Source organism: Euphorbia lathyris, chromosome 7 (assembly GCF_963576675.1).
Source record: "Euphorbia lathyris chromosome 7, ddEupLath1.1, whole genome shotgun sequence".
NCBI lineage: Eukaryota > Viridiplantae > Streptophyta > Magnoliopsida > Malpighiales > Euphorbiaceae > Euphorbia > Euphorbia lathyris.
Genome location: NC_088916.1, coordinates 29,681,706 through 29,704,888, shown reverse-complemented (window position 1 = coordinate 29,704,888; position 23,183 = coordinate 29,681,706). Strand labels below are relative to the sequence as shown.

The 23,183-nt window shown below is 34.4% G+C and overlaps 1 protein-coding gene and 1 non-coding gene across 2 annotated transcripts; both read left to right on the top strand.

Annotated features, from left to right (window-relative positions):
- The first annotated feature begins 6,665 nt into the window (after nucleotides 1–6,665).
- Nucleotides 6,666–6,772, top strand: LOC136201679 (small nucleolar RNA R71). Its single transcript, XR_010674022.1, has one exon. It is a non-coding gene; the product is annotated as a small nucleolar RNA R71 (small nucleolar RNA).
- A 10,014-nt stretch (nucleotides 6,773–16,786) lies between these two features.
- LOC136200508 (protein PHLOEM UNLOADING MODULATOR) lies at nucleotides 16,787–20,918 on the top strand. The gene is made up of 4 exons (XM_065990883.1): nucleotides 16,787–17,193; nucleotides 19,123–19,517; nucleotides 19,894–20,081; nucleotides 20,178–20,918. Exons 1-4 carry the CDS (start codon nucleotides 16,904–16,906, stop codon nucleotides 20,571–20,573), a joined length of 1,269 nt encoding a protein of 422 aa, XP_065846955.1. The 5' UTR covers nucleotides 16,787–16,903; the 3' UTR covers nucleotides 20,574–20,918.
- The last annotated feature ends 2,265 nt before the right edge of the window (nucleotides 20,919–23,183 follow it).

Below are 23,183 nucleotides of genomic sequence, written 5' to 3'. Positions count from 1 at the left end.
ATTCCACATATAATATTCCCAAACCCTATTGTCTGATTCTTCGAACGGGAAGCGGCAACTAATCCCTCCATCAAAATCTTTGAGGAATTAACTGTGTTACCTTGGAAAATATCACCAAGCACATACAAATCGGTATCCTGGACAACACTGCTTCTGACTCGACCAAATAGGCTATGACAAAGAAATTTGTGGAGAAACAGCATGGAGTTAGAATTTATTGATTTGTTGTAGGCAAGACGTGGATTGAATCTCCAAAATCCCATCAACATTCTCCAGATATCTGTAGAAGTCATATCTCTGCCAGGATGATGCGGAGTGGTGTCCCGTGGTGGAAAACCAAACCAATTATGAAGTTCAGGATATCCAAAAGTGAACATCTTCCCTTCACAACGAAAATTGAGATGAACACGCCTCTTATTGACGAACCGAACGGTAGATAGAAACTCTAGAACCCAATTCCCAATTATAGGAAACTTTATGGAAGCAAACTTGGTCCATTCCAAATTTGTCAGATAGCGATTCATGTCATCGCTTATCCCGAGTTCTTCGTTCAGGAACTCATCCAGATACAGCATGCCACAGAATTGTGCATATCTAAACTGCAAATAACGTTTCCCTTCATCATGATTGTAGATTGGAAACCATGCTCCATATCGAGAAGAGATATCAACTCTCTTGCTTCGAGCAGAAGTGTTCTTCCTAACATTTTTCAGAGATTTGGTCATGTTTGTGAGATAAGATGGTGTTTGTAGGATTTAAGAATTGAAGAAAGAAATTCAGAATTCTGAAAGATGAAATGAAATGGAATAATTCTGAGCCTATAGGAATATATAAGATACATAAGTGAAAGGTTGTGTGTGTTTAAAAATAAAAGATGTCAAAGTGATACCTCTTGGATTTAACTGACTGAAGTTTTGAAATGTGATGTCTGTAATCTCTTACAGTTACATCAAAATGTTTAAAATACTAAAAATCTCAACTGAGATTTTCGGAATCTCAACTGAGATTTACCAAATCCTGAAACATGGAGAATCTCGAGTAAATTACACCAATGGTACCTGAACTTTACCCTAATTCAGATTACATTTTGTCTCAAAAATATACTCGAAGTAACGATGACCGGACAATTAAGTATATTTTACCGGTTAATGGCCGGTCAATGTGATTTTGACGAGTAAATTACATTGATGGTACCTGAACTTTACCCGAATTCACATTTTGGTACCTAGATTTCATTTTGTCCAAAAAATACACTTCAAGTAAAGATGACTCAATATTTTAGTATATTTGACTGATCAGTGATTGATCAACCCAAGTTTGACCATTTTAAATTAAAAATTGAGACCAATCATACACTCAATTAACATAAAATTATAATACTGTCATTTAGCTCATAAATGACAATATTATAATTTTATGTTAATTGAGTGTATGGTGAGTCCCAATGTTTAGTTCATGTTACCCGGTCACTAACTGATCAAATGAACTAAACCTTTCAGTCACCTTTACTTATGTTATGTTTGTAGGATAAAATAAAATCCAGGTACCGAAGTGTGAATTATGGTAAAGTTCAGGTACCATTAATGTAATTAACTCATGAAACTCACATTGACCGGTCATAACCGGTAAAAATATACTAAATTATCCGGTCATCGTTACTTCAGGTATATTTTTGGGACAAAATGTAATCTAGGTACCAAAGTGTAAACTATATAAAGTTCAGGTACCATTGGTATAGTTTACCCGGAGAATCTCAACTGAGATTTCTGGATATATATTTTCAAAAACACTTAACACTTAATGAAAATTTTCAAAACATGACTAGATTAGAATTTTAATTTTACAAACATTATTTGTACACAAATTCAAAAATAAAAGTAAATAAAAATAATAAAAAAATAAAAACAAAAATAAATTAACCTAAAAATTAAAATAAAAATAAATTAAACTAAAAAGAAAGAAAAATAAAAATTATGAACATATAATAAGAAAAACTAAAAATTTAAAAATATGAAAACTAAATAAATTAATTTTCATAGAATTCGTCCACGAATTCAATTGCTTGAATTGGAGCTCATTCGTAATAAATTTTGCATCGATTACCATTAACCTTAAATCGATCGCCATTGGACTTTTCTAGCTCTAAAGCTCCATAATCAAATGTTTTAACAACCAAAAATGGTCCACTCCATCTAGACTTGAGCTTACCTGGAAATAACTTTAATCTGGAATTAAAAAGTAAAACTTTATCCCCAATATTAAAGTTTTTAATTTTGATTCTGGCATCATGCCACTTTTTAACTTTTTCCTTATAAACTCTTTCATTTTCGTAGGATAAGTAGCGTAATTCATCCAACTCGTTTAAGTCGAACAAACGCTTCTTTCCTGCGCTTTGCAAATCATAATTAAGGGTTTTTATAGCCCAATATGCTTTATGTTCTAACTCTACTGGCAAATGACAAGCTTTACCATAGACTAATCTATAAGGTGTCATTCCTATAGGTGTTTTAAATGCAGTACGGTATGCCCATAACGCAACGTTAAGTTTATGTGCCCAGTCTCTTCTAGAAGACGAAACTGTTTTCTCAAGTATCCATTTGAGTTCTCTATTTGATATTTCCGCTTGACCATTCGTTTGAGGATGGTATGGCGTAGATACACGGTGGTGTACTCCGTATTTCCTCATACGCGATTCAAAGCTTCTATTTATGAAATGAGTACCTCCATTGCTTACCATAACTCTAGGGACTCCAAATCGACAGAATATTGCATTTAAAAACTTAACAACTACCTTAGAATCATTTGTCGGGGTTGCAATTGCTTCAACCCACTTTGAAACATAGTCTACGACTACTAATATATAATTTTTGCCAAAAGAAGTAGGAAAAGGACCCATGAAATCGATTCCCCACACGTCGAAGATTTCAACTTCCAACATATTTGTGAGAGGCATCTCATCTTTCTTTCCTAAATTCCCGGTTGTTTGACACTTATCACAACGGATAATAAATGAACGGACGTCTTTAAACAGGGTAGGCCAAAAGAAACCGCATTCTAATATTCTAGCTAATGTTTTGCTTACGCTGTTATGACCTCCATAAGCGCTTGCATGACATTCCAACATTATAGAGTCATATTCAAACTCACTAACACATCTCCTAAGCATTCCATCGCCGCATGTTTTGAACAAAAATGGATCTTCCCAAAAATATTTCTTAACTTCCGAAAAGAATTTCTTCTTTTGCTGAGAATTTAATCCATCTGGCACAACATGTGCAGCTAAGTAATTGGCTATATCCGCATACCATGGTGCTATGACACTTTGTACTTGCATGAGATATTCATCGGGGAAATCATCTCGAATGCCTAATGTTTCACCGATGGGACCGTTTTCATCTTCAAGTCTTGATAGATGATCGGCGACAAGGTTTTCAACTCCCTTTTTATCTTTAATCTCTATGTCAAATTCTTGCAATAATAAGACCCATCTAATAAGACGCGGTTTTGCATCTTTCTTGGCAAATAAATATCTTAAAGCTGCATGATCGGTATAAATGATGACTTTAGATCCTAACAGGTATGATCTAAACTTATCACATGCAAAAACTACTGCTAGCATTTCTTTTTCAGTTGTGGTGTAATTTAACTGTGCACCGGACAATGTGTGACTCGCATAATATATAACATGAAGTTTCTTATCCTTCCTTTGACCTAATACACATCCTACAACTAAATCACTTGCATCGCACATAATTTCGAAAGGTAAATTCCAATCGGGTTTCGATATTATAGGTGTACTGACTAAAGCTGTTTTCAATGTATTGAAAGCTTGTAAACAATCCTCATTAAAATCAAAAGTTGAATCTTTCATAAGCAAATTAGTAAGTGGTTTGGAGATTACAGAAAAGTTCTTTATAAACCTTCTGTAAAAACCTGCATGACCTAAAAATGATCTTACTCCCTTAACAGTAGTTGGTGGGGGTAATTTTTCTATAACTGAAGTCTTTGCTCTATCCACTTCTAAACCTTTTTTAGATATCTTATGACCTAAAACAATTCCTTCGTCTACCATGAAGTGACATTTTTCCCAATTTAACACTAAATTCGTTTCTTCACATCTAGACAACACTTTATCTAAGTTCTGTAAACATGCATCGAAAGAATCTCCATAAACTGAAAAATCATCCATGAAAACTTCCATTATATCTTCAATGAAATCATTAAATATTGCTGTCATACATCGTTGAAATGTTGCTGGTGCATTACATAGACCAAAGGGCATTCTCCTATATGCAAATATTCCATAAGGACATGTGAAGGTTGTTTTGTCTTGGTCATCCGGGTAAATGTAAATTTGAAAGAATCTGGAATATCCATCTAGGAAACAATAAAATGCATGACCTGCTATCCTTTCGATCATTTGATCAATGAAAGGTAGAGGAAAATGATCTTTCCTAGTTGCTTTGTTTAGGTTCCTATAGTCTATACAAACCCTCCAACCGGTGGTGGTTCGCGTAGGTATTAATTCACCTTCGTCATTCCTTACAACAGTTATGCCTCCCTTTTTAGGTACACAATGGATTGGACTAACCCATTCACTATCCGAGATCGGATAAATGATTCCATTATCTAAAAGTTTAGTAATCTCATTTTTGACTACTTCTTTCATGTTCGGATTTAAGCGTCTTTGCCTATCCGCTTTAGGTGGCTTATCTTCTTCTAAGTGAATTCTATGCATTACGATACTAGGATTAATTCCTTTTAAGTCTGAAATTTGCCATCCCATACTTCCTATCCTATTTCTAACAACTTCTTTCAATTTTTCTTCTTGATCATTTGTTAATTTGTTAGAGATAATTATAGGTAGAGAATCGCCTTCGCCTAAGAAAGCGTACCTCAAATGACTGGGTAATTCTTTAAGTTCTAATTTAGGGGGTATTACAATCGAAGGCGGAACTGGTCCATCTTCTCGAATCAAAGGCTCTGGATCCTTATCTTCTAATTCTTCACCCATTATAGGTTCTATTATTTCTTCTCTTTGAATAACGTCATTGACACATTCTTCAACTAAATCAAGTTTCATACAAGTGAATTCCTCCATAGGATATTTCATCAATTTGTTCATATTAAACTCGATTTTATCTTCTCCTATCCTCAAAACTACTTTCCCTTCCGACACATCAACTAGAGCACGTCCTGTGTTCATAAACGGTCTACCAAAAATTAGTGGACAATTAACGTCATATGCAAAATCTAATATAACAAAATCGGTAGGAAAAATAAATTTATCGACTTTGACTAAAACATCTTCAATTATACCATATGGTCTCTTAGTGGTTTGATCCGCTAATTGCAAAACCATATTGGTACGTTTGATATCTTCTTCTAAACCTAACTTGTTAAAAATAGACAACGACATTAAGTTTATACTTGCTCCTAAATCACAAAGACAACTTGGGAATTCAATATCTCCCAACTTACACGGAATAGTAAAACATCCGGGATCTTTGAGTTTAGTGGGCAAATTACTTGACACAATTGAACTACAATCTTCAGTTAACGAAATGGATGAAATTCCTTCCCAACTGATTTTCTTTGAAATCAAATCCTTTAAAAACTTACCATAGTTAGGAATTTGCGTGATTGCATCCATGAACGTCAAATTAATGTGCAAATTTTTAAGTTTATCCAAAAACGTTAAAAGTTGTTTGTCATAGTCCTTATTTCGGACTTTGTGCGGAAAAGGTGGTTTGGGTACAAAAGTTTTTGTACTTGAGTCAATTGGTGAACTTTTTGTGTTTGATATATGTTCTTTGGACTTTGGTAAATCAGTTCCTGGTAATGTTGCATCTCCGGGCATTTCTGGACCTAGATAATTTTTCCCTGAACGAAGAGTGATAGCCTTTACCTGCTCTTTTGGATTTTCTTCCGTATGGCTGGGAAGACTTCCCTCTTTTCGGGATGGAATTGATTTAGCAAGTTGACCAATTTGGACCTCCAAATTATGGATGCTAGATGAGTGGTTTTTAATAAGCTGATCGAATTTATTTTCGATCCGTTTAAAACCATCGTCGTGATTACTTATTTTTCCACTGATAGCATTTATGAATTTGTCGATTTTAGAAGATAAAGTGCTAATCGTATCTCTTGACTGATTTTGATAATTACTTGTACGATTTTGATTAGCACTTGCATTATTATTATCTTTCCAGTTAAAGTTAGGATGATTCCTCCATCCAGAATTATAACTAGTAGAATAAGGATTATTAGTTTGGTTTTGCCCTTGGACAAAATTTACCTGTTCGATCTCACTCATATTTTCATAATCCACGTCCGTTTGGATTGGATTACCATTGATATCGCGCGGTGCCATAAACCTATCAATTTTGTGTGATAAGGCAGAAAATTGGGCTTGTAACATCGCGACTGGATCAAGTTCCACTATACCTTTAACTGATGATGTGGTTGAGGATGATGGTTTCGCCATCGGTATATGTCCACGTTCCGCGGGCCACATACTGTTGTTGATTGCCATTTCCTCCAAAAGTTCTCTTGCTTGGGCTGATGTTTTCTTCATAAATAGCCCTCCCGATATAGCATCTAATGAACCTCTAGTTGTAGGATTTAGTCCATTGTAAAATGTTCGCATTAAAAGTTCAGTGGGTAATTGGTGGTGTGGGCATAAACGTTGAAGTTCTTTAAAACGTTCCCAAGTCTCATAAAGAGTCTCATTATCATTTTGAGAAAAAGATGTTAACTCTTTTATGACTCTTGCGGTTTTTGCTAAAGGAAAATATTTTGATAAAAAGGCTTGGGCTAATTGTTCCCAAGTTTCAAAAGTTGCGGCTGGCATTGAAGTTAACCACTCTTTGGCTCTATTCTTCAAAGTGAAAGGAAAAAGTCGAAGTTTGATTGCTTCGACAATCACATCTGGGATTTTAAAATTGTCACAAATTTCAAGGAAATTTGTTAAATGGGTGTTAGGATTTTTGTTAGGTAACCCGTAAAATGTTACATTATTTTGCAACATATTAAGCAAAGCTGGCTTAATTTCAAATTGGTTTGCGGTGATTCTGGGTCTAACTATACTATTGGTTACACCGGCCACGCCTGGCCTAGCGTAATCGATAAGTGTTGGTGGGTTTGCCATTTTTTCCGGCTCGGTATGTTTTTTTACTGGAGTCTTATTTTTGTTTTTCTTGTTCTTTCTAATGGTTTTTTCAATTCATGGGTCTATAGGGTCTGGTACAATGCCTGAACTTCGAGAACTGCGCATGAACCTGAAATCTTGCACGAACCAAAACTACATACAAAACAGAATTTGAAAAATAAATAAATTAGTAAATTAAAATTAATAAATTGCAAAAGTTAAAATAAGTATGTTTAAACCTAGATTCGAAATAAAACACAAAAAATCTAAAATTTTGTTAAAAATTTTGGCGTTCCCCGGCACGGCGCCAAAAACTTATTGAGCGATTTCTGCAAGTGCACGGTATACGCTTGTAGTAATAAAAGATATCGAACCCACAGGGAACGCTTTTTAACTAAAAACTTATTTAATTCAGTTTTATTCACATCTTTAGGTTTAACTAAATAAAATCGTTTAATTGATTGTATTGGTTCGGATAAATTAGGATTAGATAAGAATATTATATTGAACTTAGAGGACAATTCTGTCTTGAGATTTTGATTACAAGACAGACGCTTTCGTATTTGGCATAAATAGAAGGTATAAAACTTATTTTCATTAAGCAAAGAAAGCAACTATAACTTTGGTAAGATTATGAACATGTAATAATATAAGAATTTATGCAATTAAGTGGCTTTGAACCGTAGAAATCTCTCTGGATCGGAGCAGATTTCTACCTTAATCAAATTAGTATTTTATATCCGATAAGCCGCGGTCACGATCATATCATCCGTAAAATCTAATTCTTTCAAGTGTTCAACAAAGTTTCTATATAAATATGATTGTATAAAACGTTTTAATAAAAACACCAATTTATCATTTTGAAAATCATTTTGTCAGAACAATATCAAAATAACAACAGGAAGAATGTATTGAATAAAATAAATATATTATTAGTGAATTGTGAATCTTCACAAGTTAACAGAGAAGAAGAAACATGGATAGCATTTTAACGAAAATTTTGAGATCCGGATTGTCAATCTTTCCCTCAAACTTCGTAGGCTTGTCAGACCTCTTTGCGCTTCAGCCGTTAATTCTTCTCGTTGAATCTTCGGAATAGAGACTGGTCAGTCCACTACCAGAATGAAAACTTGTCTCTGATCAACCTTTGAAACTAAACTAATATTACTGTGTTTATAACTAATCTAATAACAACTTGTGTACATCAAGTTTGTTTATACAGAAATGAAATCTAACTTTCTGACTCTTTCTGAATCAGAAACTCAACATAATAACTCTCTGATTTCTCTAACTTTTCTAACTTAGCCAACAACATTGATTTCTAAAATGGATCACTTATTTATAGTTGGTGAAGGGTTGTAATTGATGGGTCATGTCCGCTGGTGAAGGGTCGCTTTTATCCAAACGAACAGACGCGATAAGGGGTGAATGGGCGAGCTGAAGACTTCAAATTTCCGGCGACTGGTGTTCGTATGTCGCGACTGAGATTCTGAAAATCTCAGTCGCGACAGGGGCTTTCTTCCCCGTCTTTCGGCTGCTTCTCGTCTCCTTGAGTCGGTCTCCTGATTAATACGTATTTTTGGCACGTAACTTAGGTTTTTCCTTCATTTTTGCTCCGTTTTAGCTCCTATTTGGATTTAACCAAATAATTAAGTACCTTGCATCAAAGAAGTAAATAAAGACGTAAAAGTATTCTAAATTAATATAATTAGCACGATTTCAATGTACATTTAACGTATTTATATATGATATTTTAGGTATATTTTGGGCTTAACAACATCTAAGCCAGCTACCGGAACTCAGCAGAAGCCTGGTTCAACTTTTGCTGACCCGCGCACCCACACTCAAAAGAATATTAGGAAATAGTGCTAACAATAGTCTATAATGCTTGTAACTTATATTTTATGGTATGTTCTTATTAAGCTGAGTAATATGATTTATAAGCATCTTTTATTCAAACTGACTTATATATGTGATGCTTACTTGTTATGCTTATATGCTGATCTGTTATACTTAACTACTCATTGAACAACAAATTAAATCTTGTGAACATAAAGAATATACAAGTAAAATATACTCAGCACACAACTGTGATACCTATATTCGACACTGAGTAATAACTATGTTCCATGAATTAACCAACTTCTGAAAGCTGACCTAGGCTCATCTGAATTAGATCTTGGAATGTCTAGAATTGAACTAAGTCAGTAAAGGCATGTCTTAATTTCACTCGATTAAATCTTAGAAAGTTTAGAGTTAATTTAAGTCAATAGATGCAACCCTTACGGGGGAGTAACTTCAGAAGAATAAAAGGTAAATCAATCATGGGGAACCTCAATGCTGTTTTCCATAATTAAATATTTTTGCCAACATCAAAATGGGGGAGTTTGTTGAAACACCTTTCCACATGATTTTCATTTTACAAAATTATTTAAGTTAATCCCATGATTAAGACAATTAAATTTAAGTGCTTTGATTTAATTGTACTAATGTGTTTGTTCAATGTTAAGTATATTAATAAATGAGAACAGGAATAAAAAGTAAGACAGAACGAAGTCAGCATGAGCCACAGAAGCTGAGTAGAACACAACTCAGCATCATAGAAGAAAAGTCTTCTTCAGAACAAACGCTTGCAGACGAAGCTGACCGAAGAAGCTAGGTAGAACGTAACTCAGCCTCGTCAAAGATAAAAATCGAAGGCAACGTCAATTAAGTCAAGCTGAGTGTTCAACAGGACAGCACCAATGATCCGTTAACTAGAAGACAAAGCCCGACAAAGGTCTGCACCAATTCAGAGGCCTCGGAATTGTGCCGAGAGACCTTTTCAAGACGTATGGATCACCTGGCGTTTGGCAAGAAGACAAACCTAGCGCTAGAAGATGAAACCTGACGCTAGAAGATGAAACCGACAAGCCTAACGCATGCTAATTTCAGACGACAAAATTGGCCTGCAAATCTGTATGCTGACCAATGAATGACGCAAGAAGACCGTTTGAATTCAACGGATATATCTGAATTCAAATGATTGAAGCATCAGATTTTACTATAAAAGGACAAGTTCATCACTTGGATCCTTTGCCGATTTACAAAAAGAAAAAGCAAGTACAAACAGAAAAGAAAATCATCACAAGAGTAAAAATCCAAAAGAGAAGCTGTCTGATTAGAAAAAGCAATTTCTTACACCCAAATCCAATCTCTATGTAAAAGTCTAGAGTGAATTTGTATTCATCTAAAGTGTTCTTCATATAGAAAGAACAAATTTGTATCAATTGTAAAGATTGAGAGAGTGGTGCTGAGTACTCGGTTTTAGTACTCAGCGGTAGAGAAAATCTGAGTGTTCGGTTATAGCGCTCAGTAGGATTAAGTAGACGAATAGAGGACGGTACTCTTGCATACTCAATTGCTTTGTAAACGGTTTGTGCTCTACCTTAAAGAGCTCAGTAGTGGGTTGAAAAAGTCCGGAAGGATTCTGGGGACTGATGTAGGCGGTGAGGCCGAACCAGGATAAGACTGCTGAGTAATCTCTAACCCTTCTCTTGATACAGTAAAACCTCTATATAGGAATACGTTTGGGACCGGACAATTTGTATAACAATTGGGAGGTTATTCTTATATAGAGTTTGGTAGCCAAAAAAAAAATCAACACTTAAAGTTTATAAATTTAACAACAATAAGAACTCTCTAATTGGAAGAGTTTTGAGTTTAGTTTAATAAAACAAATAAATGTTTAGCATATCAAGTCTACGAGTTTTATTTCCAATACCTAAAGAATTGGAAGAGTTTTGAGTTTAGTTTCCAATACATAAAGAAAAGAGTTTTATGGGAAAATGGTAAGAATTTATAGTTAAAGTTGGAATTTGTGTGCCAACTCATATTTAATCTCAATAATTTTTAAATTTTTTAATAAATTTTGTTTAAATCCTTAATACATATATACATTATTTACATAATTATTCCTATATAGAGGTATAATTTCTAAAGGTGGGACTTGGATTATGTATAACAATTAACATTTGGGAGGTTATTCTTATTTATAACCGGCCCAAGTTGGGACCGAAATTTTTTATAACAAATTGGAGGTTATTCTTATATAGAGTATTCCTATATAGAGGTTTTACTGTATATATATGTATGTGTTGCTTGCTTAAATTACTCAGTATATAATTTGTATAAACCGACGCTGAGTAATCAGAGTGCTGAGTTGGAAGCTGACCTAAGTGTTATTTCCCAACTCACAAGTGAAACATTTCTAGTCAGCTTCTGACTAAAGATGTCTTGCATCGCGCTCAGCCTTGCTGACTAAAACTGAGTGAAGTTATTTAAAAGAATTAAATTAAGTCAGCATAATTAAGCGAAAAAGTTACATTAGTTCCTAACCCTCCTGGAACTAATCCTATTACATTACACGGGACCAACAAATATATGAACTAGGTTATGTATGCTTTAGCAATATGATCTATCAAATACGTCATGCATTGTACCAGGTCAGATGTCGCATATGCATTGAGTATGTCAAGTCAGTTCTAGAAGGACTTTAGAGAGGCCCATTGGACCACCATCAAAGGAATCTTGAAGTACCTCAAAAGGACCAAGAATAACTTCTTAGTGTGTAGAGGCAAGGAAGACCTTGCTTTTAGTGTTTACTATGATGCAAGCTTCCAATCTAACAACGACAAGCTAAAATCCTAGATAGGATGTGTTTATATTGAATGGGCAAAGAACCACTGCAGATTCTTCAGTAGAGGCTAAGTACATCATGGCATCAAATGTTGCGAATGAGGATATTTGGATTAAGAAGTTTGTGACTAAGCTATGAGTTGTTCCATCGATCCTAGAGCCATTAGACTCATTTTGTGATAGCACATTGGTTATCGCATAAGAAGAAGAGTTGTGGTCACACAAGAGGGCCAAACACATACACAAAAAGTATCACCTCATTCAAAAGATCATCAAGAGATGAGATATCAGATTTACATGGGTCGCGTCAGAAGAGAATGTCATAGATTCGCTTACGAAATAGTTACATTAGCAACAACATGAGGGACATATTAGATCCATCGGACTTAGGACTATGCCCGATTGGGTCTAGGACAAGTGGGAGATTGTTAGTGTATGTTCAAGCCCCAAGACATTGTACTTTGATGGTTTTAATAAATTAAGGCATTAATCTTTCAGTTTATTTATCAATGTTAAATTATCTGATAAAGTACCCAGAGTATAGTGATTTGTGCATATTTGGAGGGTTGATGACCAAGACAAGTGAAACCATGTAGCAATAAGATACTATACTAAATCATCCATAGTCTGTTGTTTATAGTGGGAACTGTATTCAACTATAGACTAGTATATGTTTGGGTTGTGATGGTGTTTCACCGGTCATGGACATTTAAAGGTGAGCATCGGTTCGGTTCGGTTACTAACCGAACTGAATTTTGTGCTATTTTTATAACAGAACTGAACCGAATAAGATTGATAACCGAATGTTATTTAACTGAAAATTTTCGGTTCGGTTATCGACCAAATAACCGAAAACTCATAATAGTTAATTTTTGTATAATTTTGTTTAATTGGTTTTCAAATAATGCTCTTGTATAAAAGTTACAATTGAAGAAATTAAAGACTAATGAACCAAATTTATATATATAAAGATAAAAGTATATTTTTTAGGGGTTGGACTTTGTATTTTATAAGTTATTTATATATAAAAAAATAAAATTATATTTTTTATATTTATATAATAAGTTCGGTTCGGTCATCGATTATACCGATATTTTTTTCAATAACCAAAACGATAACCGATTACCAAACTAAGCCAAAATTAAAACCGAACCAAACCAGAATGTTAAAATAACCGAACTAAATGAAATCTTCGGTTCGGTTATCAGTTTGGTAATCGGTTACCGGATATTTTGCTCACCCCTACGGACATTGGATGTCAAGCTAGAGGCATAAAAGCTTATGAAATGGTAAGCCTTGTACAGATCCACCAAATGAGAACACCACATGAAACCTAGTCATAAGTGTGTCTCATTGTAACACTTAATGTGGAATCATTAAACCGACGTTCACTGTGGGGCCTAGATGATTTACAGTTCACTTTCATTAATTGGTTAAATGGCCTATAACAGGGTGCCAAGTATGGGTTTAGTCAGGTGTGTTGTATCTCATGCTTAGAAACCACGAGTGAAACAATGGATTGCTTCTCTCCTATTAGAGAGAGGATATCCTCGTGCACTCGATTAGTGAGACTAAGAAAGGTACAATTGTATCCAAGTGAGGCTATAGTGTTGCATCTTATTTGATTCTTATAAGTTCATCAGGGAATCAAGACATGCTCAATAAGCTTTCAAGGGTGACTTGTCCATGCCTCAGATGAGCATTGATATCCGATTAGCATGGATCACAAAAGGTTACTATTAGAGTCGATATATGAAATATGGACCAAATGACAGATTGGGATCCACTACCAGATTAAAATGGGCCTACGAGATCGCTCACTTATGATAATCAACGATAGTCCAATTACGTATAACTTGGATAAGTTATTTGCATTGAGTTATGTGTTTCGAGATGATTTGATTGGATTAAATCAGACTCAGGATGTAAGCAAGAACTATTAATTGGATTAATATTTAATCAAAATTTTAAATAAATATATATATATATATATATATATATATATATATATATATATATAATTTACTATGGATTATAAATAATTTTTGAATTGGATTTAATGAACTAACTAAGATTCAAATTGGATTTGAGTTAGATAAACTTTCAATTTGGTCCCTGCAGAATTAGAATTGGAAATCAACTCCTAATGACTTATGCCACAAACTCTCTCTCTCTCTCCATAGTTGTCAATATAAAAGCATCACTAAGTGTACTAAGTGTGTTTTTAGTCAAAAAGTTTCTAAGCATATTAACTAGAAAACTCTCTACATAAAAATCTAAGAACTAATTTGAAGATTCGAACGACTGACAAATGACTGACTCGTTTGATTCTTGCTACATGTGTGAGAACATGGAGGGAGTTCACATTTCAACTCATTGTCTCGTTATAACGATTAAATTGTATCGAGCTTGAAGAACGGTAAAGAAATTTGATTCCCTCAGAAATATGCATGATCTTGGTGTTTATATTTCCGTAGAATAGTTTTTCTACCCTTGTTTCTATGCTTCAAATCCGTCAAGTTTATTTAGCTAGGGGATATGGAATGTTTGGAACCCTAACCCAGACCAAAGAAATTACATTGAGGTGCCTTAAAAATAAAGGTGAAGGGGGAAGATTTTAGAGAAATGGATCGATTTTGGTATGAGGGACATGACAATCGAAAGAGAATGGGGTAAAAGGAAAATTAAGAGTTTCTAGAAAAAGGAGAAAAGAGAAAAGCAGGGACATTTAAATTCTATTCCTGCCCAATATTTGGGTTTAGTGTACAATTGTTAAATTGTGCTTATTTTTTTGCTTCGCCCATGTTAACTTCAATTTTTTTTTTCCGTTAAAACAATATGTCATTTAAATATGATATAAATTTTAGCTTGAAATTACATGTTTAAGAGATAACAGAGGTGTGTTATTTTAAATAGACACATAAATTGAAGTTTTTTTTGTAATGGTGATTTCATACGATAGAAGTTTAAAAACCGTCATTAAGAATATTCAGATGATAGTAAAAGTAATGTCTATCATATATCAGTTACGTAGTTTTTCATACTCATCTATTATCGGATTCGAGGAATTTCATTATGATCTAATAGTGTTGAGTACCCACGGGACTTTGTATCGGTTGTCATTCCTAGTCTGGTAGTCTTCATTTTGCAAAAGTAAATATAGAGAAAAGACTTAATACATCATCAGCTCACCGAACTTGTCCATAAAAGTAGATTGTCTCCTTGAATTTTGTTAGTGTCTCACCAGCTCCCTAAACTTGCTTATTTCATATCACCAACTAGGGGTGTTCAAAATTGGTTGGGTTATTATAACCCATCAAATTTCAACCCATCCAACCCATGAAAGGTAGTGTTAAGTGGGTTACAATGGGTTAGATGGGTTGAATGAGTTATATATCTTATATTTGATGGTTTATCATAACCCGTCTTAACAACTCGTTTAACCCGTCTAACCCACTCAATTTGTATAATTCTCTATATTTTCACTTTGTTTTTTATTTATCTCATTTAAATTTAAAAAAAAATGTGGTTATTCATAATTTGATATTTTTTAACTGAAAAAATGAAAATTGTAAGCCCGGAGAATTAAGAAAACAATTAAAAAAAATCTAAAGCGGAAAAAAAACATACCTGAATCGGACATGGCACCTGAATTGGTGGTGAATCGGACGAGTCCACCGATTCTGCCGATTCATGTACTCAATTAAAAAAAAATTATTTAAAATTTTAAATGGATAAAAAAACAATATTGGCTTAAATTAAAAAGAGTTTTTTTTAAAAAAAAAACTAGGAGGCTCTTTCTATTACGTTGCAATTAAAGACTATATATTTTATTACTTTCAATTCCTAACTTTTTTTATATATTTCTTTCTCTAACCGCTCAAGTCAACTTTAATTTGATTATATGTAACAAACTTAGTTATTAAAACTTTAACAAGTTTTTTTGTAGTTATGTTTGTAATGCATTATATATCATAGACATAATTAAAGTTTAGAAGGTTCAATGTAACATTTAAATAACAGTCAAACCAGGATGTTCAAATTTTCAGTAATGTAATAGTAAAATTGATATTGCTTAGAATCGTTAGAGATAAATATGTATTATTTCGTATATTAGACTCAAATCTACACTTTTCTATAAATGTTGGGGTCAAATTTAATCTATCTCTATATTTTATTATTATTATTATTTGAGATTCTGGTTCGATAAAAGTAAAAAGAACAAAAATATATTTTAAACCACATAATGTCAATTTAACTTTTTTATTATTTAACCTACACAATTTGAGATAAAAAAAAAATAGAAGAAAAATAGTAAAGGAAACAAAATAAGTTTTAACTCACTATAACTCATCCAATCCATATAACCCAACCCACACAATTCATCTAAAAAAAATTATTCCAACCCACCATAATCCATCTAACTCATCAAGTAGTTTCCTTACATGGATTGGGTAAAAATCCAATTATAACTCATACAATCTAAGTTTGGACACTCCTATCACCAACTCCTTATACTTGTCCATCAAATAGATTAGTTCTCTGAACTTTACAAGTGTTTCACCAGCTCTATAAACTTGTTTACTCCGTAACAACTAAATACAAAAACCATAATACTAATTCTCGATCTCCATTTATTCAATCTCTTAAACCTGCAACACTAACACTGGTAATAGGTTGAAAGGTATGAAAAGAGAAAAAAATTACCCCTTAAATAGATGAAGATGTATTTTTAGAGTTTAGATTTAATAAGTTTTTGTATTTAGTTATTACGAAATAAGCAAGTTTAGGAAGCTGGTGAGACACTTACAATTTAAAGAGTTAATATATTTTTATAGACATATTTAAAAAGCTGGTGATACGAAATAACTAAGTTTAGAGAGCTGCTGATATACTAACAAAGTTTAGGGAGCCAAAACAAGCTAGAGCAAGTGATGTATTAGCCTTGGAGGAAAGAAAAAAAAAAAACCAAAAATCAAAATAACTACTAACATCCACTACCAGAATTCCGCACTAAAACTCTCCTCTTACACTCCGGGATCTTGTCTGATTATCCGGCGCCGCCAAATCGCGACCATGAGGCGCTTGAGAAACACCGGCGGCGTAGGTTTGGCGGCGATTTCTTATGTGGCGGTGGATTACCTCCGTCATATATCCCCCACTTGGCACGAGCGACTACAGCCAGCACTGTGGTCTGTGCTCGCTCTAATCGCCATTTCTCGCATCCCTTTTTACAAGCACTGGTCCTCTGAGCTTCGCGCTGCCATTCCATTTTTTGCTTCCATGTTCTTTATGCTCGCTTGTCTCCTCTTCGAGGCTCTATGCGTTCGCTCCGCCACCGCCGTGCTTGGCCTGGATTGGCACCGGTAACTACCATTTCTATTTTTTTATGTGCTTAATAATTGATATTTCTTTGCTTTTCTCGCCGAGTGATATGATCTGAGTGTTTGAAGCAGGTCAAGTTTGATTTGTTTTAAGGATTCAGATTTCTATATTTTTTACTGAATTTGCATTTAAGCTTGTTTAGACCCCATTTTTTTGCTTCTGTATACATAGAGCTACATCGATCTGCTTTTTCTGCCTAGTTTTTAGTTACCGATTGGGAATGATATTTGAGTTGAAGTGGGATCTGAAAATGGTATTTGACTTTAATGATCTAGATTTAGTGACTAAATCTCAAAAAGCACAAGGTTACGAGTATTGTAAATTCAGAATGTGGTTTCCTCTGAGTGTTTCTTGGCTAGGGTTTTATAAAGGTTTCGGGTAATTCATTAGTGTTGAGTAGCCGTGAAATTCGTACCATCCCTAGTCTTGTTTGTGGTCTTCATTTGTAAAAGTAATATAGCTAAAAAATAAAAACAAATCAAAATAACTACTAACAAACCACTACCAGAATTCCGCACTAAAACTCTCCACTTACACTCCGGGATCTTCTCTGATTATCCGGCGACACCATATCGCGACCATGAGGCGCTCGAGAATCACCGGCGGCGTAGGTTTGGCGGCGATTTCTTATGTGGCGGTGGATTACCTCCCTCATGTCTCCCGCACTTGGCACCGTCGACTAAAGCCAGCACTGTGGTCTGTGCTCGCTCTAATCGCCATTTCTCGCATCCCTTTTTACAAGCACTGGTCCTCTGAGCTTCGCGCTGCCATTCCATTTGTTGCCTCTATGTTCTTTATGCTCGCTTGTCTCCTCTTAGAGTCTCTATGTATTGGGTCCGCCACCTCCGTGCTTGGCCTGAATTGGCACCGGTAACTATCATTTCTATTTTTTTTATTTGCATAATAATTTATCTTTCTTTGGTTTTCTCTCCAGAGTAATATGATGTGAGTGTTTGAAGTAGGTCAAGTTTGATTTGTTTTAAGGATTCAGATTTCTGTAATTTTTTACTGAATTTGTATTTAAGCCTATTTAGACCCCCATTTTATGTTCGATCTGCTTTTTCTGCCTTGTTCGATTGGGAATGATACTGAGTTGAAGTGGGATCTGAAAATGGTATTTGACTTCAACGATTTATGATCTAGATTTAGTAACAAAAGCATAAGATTACGAGTATTATAAATTCAGATGTGGTTTCCTCTGAGTGTTTCTGGGCTAGGGTTTTCTAAATCTTTACCTTAAATAGGTCAATCTGCAGAATATTACTCAAATTAAGCATGGAGTTTAATGATTGGTTGGAGAATCAATTTTTTTGTCAGAATGTAGTTAATTATCTTTCAGCCTTTTCAAATAGATACGTTCGCTCTATTTTGTGTATCTTGGGAGAATCTTTTGATAGTTTTATTTTTGGATAGTTTGTTTTACTGAAATAGTTTAATTCCTAGCTTCTCCATTTGTGATCACTGATCATACAAAATTTGTGCATTTAATGTGTAGAATTTTCCATACACCTTAAGTTTCCATATGGAACAAGGTATATTTATAGTTTTATTCTTCATGCATTTGTGCTGACAATACTTGATAGATGTCTAAATTAAAACCTTGGTGGGTATGAAGGTCCAAGTCTGAAATTCTGAAGATAAATTATCGCTTATTTCAATCTTTCTGACTCAATATTAGAGTAGATGCAGAATGGGTTTTCATGACAAATCATGATTTTAATTCCTGAAAAAATAGATGAATTTTCTGATGGCTTGCATTTAAGTTGATATAATCATGGGTCATTTTTTCAACACTTTTCAGGAACTTTCTTTTGAAAAATGTGCATTCCATCTCCTAAACTATTTTTTGAAGATTGGCAAATATTTTTAAGAGGACTATTGATTGGCTTGGTGATATAAATATTGAACAGAGATACGCCTCCTCTCCCTGATACTGGCCAGTGGCTGCTGCTTTCGCTTAATGAAAAACTTCCTGAGCCATTGGTTGAGATACTCAGAGCTCGGATTATTGGACTGCATCACTACCTCATGCTGTTTGTGATATTGGCATTCTCTGTGCTATTTGGCTCTGTAGAAGCCCCTGGACTCGGACTAGGAGCACGTTACATGTTCACTATGGGAATTGGCCGTCTTCTTCGTGCTATAACTTTTATATCTACAATTCTTCCATCAGCCCGACCTTGGTGTGCTAGAACTCGGTTTTCAGTCCCGGCATACCCTCATCTATGGGCCCAAAAGTATTATGTACCTTATGCTTCATCTGCTAGTGCTATTCATCGAATCATACAGCAGGACATAGCTTATGGTATGTTCTTTGTGTATATATGTATCACTATATCCGTTTTATCTTCTTAGTCTTGTACTTCGATATTTTCTGTGTTTCAAGCCTAAATTAAATACTTTCAATGCTCATTCCCCTTGAAGCTTCATAGTTTTTATGTATTTATTTTAGTAGCTAACATTCTACCAGACTTTTATTTGATTTTATTTTACACCATCCAGGAAGATGTAGAAGGGTTTCTTATGCTGGACGTTTTAAATTTTTAGGTTAAACAATCAAGCTCCTTTTAGGTTCTAACTAGTTTTTGAGCTCTGCTTTTAAGCTATCTTAGAAATACTGTAGATATATTTATATTAAGCTGGAACCTATCTTTATGGCTTGTCGTTTTCAATATATCCAGCCGACACTGGGGAATACTTGGTTGATTACCGTCCAGATTGGGGTCGCATGAGTTTCTTGATAGATTTCTTACGGCCAACTACAGAAAGATCATGGTTTAGTCTGTTAAAGAAAGCTGGAGGCGGCTGCAATGATCTGATATACAGTGGCCACATGCTTGTTGCTGTATTAACAGCTATGGCTTGGACGGTAAATATCATAGCAAGATTGCTTTGTCCAATCCGCTAATGGCTATTGCACAAAGTTTGCTTCACTTTAATGGTTTCTTTTGAATCATTGCTGCAGGAAGCTTATGGAGGCTTTAGCTCAGCTCTGATATGGCTACTTGTAGTGCACAGCGCACAGAGAGAAATTCGGGAACGCCACCATTATAGTGTAGACTGTATTGTGGCCATATATGTAGGCATTTTACTATGGAAAATGACAGGTTTTATCTGGCCAAAGAAAGATGCCATGAGAAATAGAAATCTGTTGAAGCTTGAGAAAATTCAGAGTAGATTAATACAAGCTGCAAAAGACTCGGACATGGAACAAGTGAGGGAGCTTCTCAATGAGGTAGAATTGAAGAAGCAGGAGAGGCAGATGAAAGACCAAAGCAGGTCTATGTTGTTTCCATGTGTAATCATATTCTCAACTCTTATTATTGCCCTTCTAGCCTTCACATTGACAAGCGACGGATGATCTTTCTGACACGATTAGTCTTGCAAGTGAGCTCAGACTTTTTTTTACATTGTACTTGTATGCAGCGGAGGGATGCAGGTGCGTTCCAATGCTTATGGGTGCTTAATTGAAACTTTTTTGGTGCCTTTACCCTAGAAAATTAGAGCTCCGTAGGCAGGTTCAATTGAGATTTCTGGCAACTCTTCTAGACTCTCAACCCCCGTGTAGGCAGGTTCAATTGAGTTTTCCGGCAACTCTTCTAGACTCTCAACCCCCTTGATCAGTCGCTGCTTGTATTGTATGTGTTGAAACACTTACCACTTCAATAGTTTGATTTTTTTTTTTAGATTTTAAAAGAATTTTATATTTGTTTGGGTAATTTATCCGTCCTTTTTTTTACTTAACACAATGTTTAGTCATCCTATTTTGAAAAACACATTATAAGGGTCATATCCTTTGTCACTGATAAACCTTTGGTCCTTGTTGGCAGAGATAATATTCAATATGGCATCTATAACCCCCACCTTTATCTATAACAATTGTTCTTCGTTATCTTCAAGGCACCTTGAATTATGGCATCACGATGTCATCAAAACCTATTGACAATGTTCACTGCTATTCTGATAGCGATTGGGGTGGATGTCATGATGATAGATGATTAACAGGTGCCTTCTGCATTTATCTTGGCAAGAGTATCATCTCATGGCAAACTCGCAAGCAACCGACGATAGCAAGATCGTCCACTGAAAGTGAATACAAAGCAGTCGCGAATGCCACGGCCGAACTTTTGTGGATTCGATTACTTTTGCATGATGACTTAGGTTTTCCGATGCCAAAACCAGCGCAACTATGGTGCGACAATGTTGGTGTTATCTATCTCACATCAAATCCAGTGTTTCATGCTCGTACGAAACACATTGAGCTTGACTATCATTTTGTGCGTGAACAAGTCTCCAATGGTTTTTTCAGTGTTCGCTTCATTCCAACTGATGATAAGGTGGTTGACATTCTTACCAAGCCACTGCCTACTATACGGTTTGAGCGACTTCGCTCCAGACTATTAGTTCAAGATCGGCATCGGCTTGCGGGGGGTGTTAGAGATAATATTCAGTATTATCTCTACTAATTATCTTCGGGATAATTATCCTCCTAATACTTATAGAGTTATACTTGTATCACACTCTTAGAAGTATAGTAGGATTATACTGTTCTATTCAGTAGTCTATTAGGTTTACACTACCTGTTATATATATACAAACTTATCAGTGGACTTTACTCAATCTCTCTCTCTCTCTCTCTCTCTAGTCGACATTCCTCTCTCTTTCTCTATCTCTCACTGTTCTGCTTCTATCAACACTTGTGTCTATTTTTTTAAAATTTTAATTATTATATTTGGCATAAACGGACAGTCAAAAAATAATAGAGTCACATGACCATTCTGTAATCGTACTATGACTGTCCTGAACCCTAAGATATGTTCTATTAAAAATCTAAAAAAAAAATTAGATAAAATGACCAATGGACAAATGATAGGAATCTTATAATTGTTTTTCAAAATAGAGAAATTAAATCATGTGTTATGTAAAAATGTGGAGACTAATAAATTATTTACCCTATTTGTCGGGATGTCTTAAACATTTGTAAGGTCATGTGCTAAATGAACAAAAATTGGATCGTATTCATTAAAAAATTAATACTTTCATATAATAATAATGTTTCAACAAAATTAAACATCAAAGTACTTTTAACTTGATTTTTAACGCAATAAAAATGATTAAATTAGATATTACATAATAATAATTAAAAAAAATGGATCCTTTTAATACTCTTAGGCCATGTTCTTTATTACTCTTAGCCTAGTGGTTGAGAGCTTACCTATGACTTGGGAGGTCATGGGTTTGAATCACATCCGGGTCTGGTGGGGATTTTTCTTTCTTCTTTGATGTAAGCGCATTGTGCGCAAATTTATCAAAAAAAAAAAAAAATCAACTTAGTTTCAGCATTCAGTAATTTATCATCATTTATTATAATTATAATTATTTATATATAATTTATCACTATTTATTATTATTATTATTTAGGGTTAAGGTGCAAAAATATCCCTAGCGTTTTGGGCCAGGAGCAATTTTATTCTTAACGTTTAAAATGATGCAATTTTACCCCTAACGTTGATAAATTGGGTCAATTTCAGACATTATTATAAAACACAGATATTTTTGTACATTATTCTGCACTAATTGCATAATAATTCGTTCTAAAAAAAGATTTCATGTTTTTTATAATTTAATAATAGAATTTGAGATTAATATTTATAAATTCGGTGGATTTTTTGAATTTTTTTTGTCTAATCCGTACAAAAAGACAGTATATTTTTTTATTATTATTATTATTTCACATCCCAACGAATGTTTGTGATTTGTTACTGATAAAATGACATACGTATGAAGTGTAGATAACAAGATTCATGACTGAAAAGACAGTTTGATGGATTATTTCTCAAATTGACCCAATTTATCAACGTTGTGGGTAAAATTGCTCTTGGCTTCCAACGTTAGGGGTAAAATTGCACAATTTTAGACGTTAGAGGTAAAATTGCACAATTTTAGACGTTAGAGGTAAAATTGCTCCTGG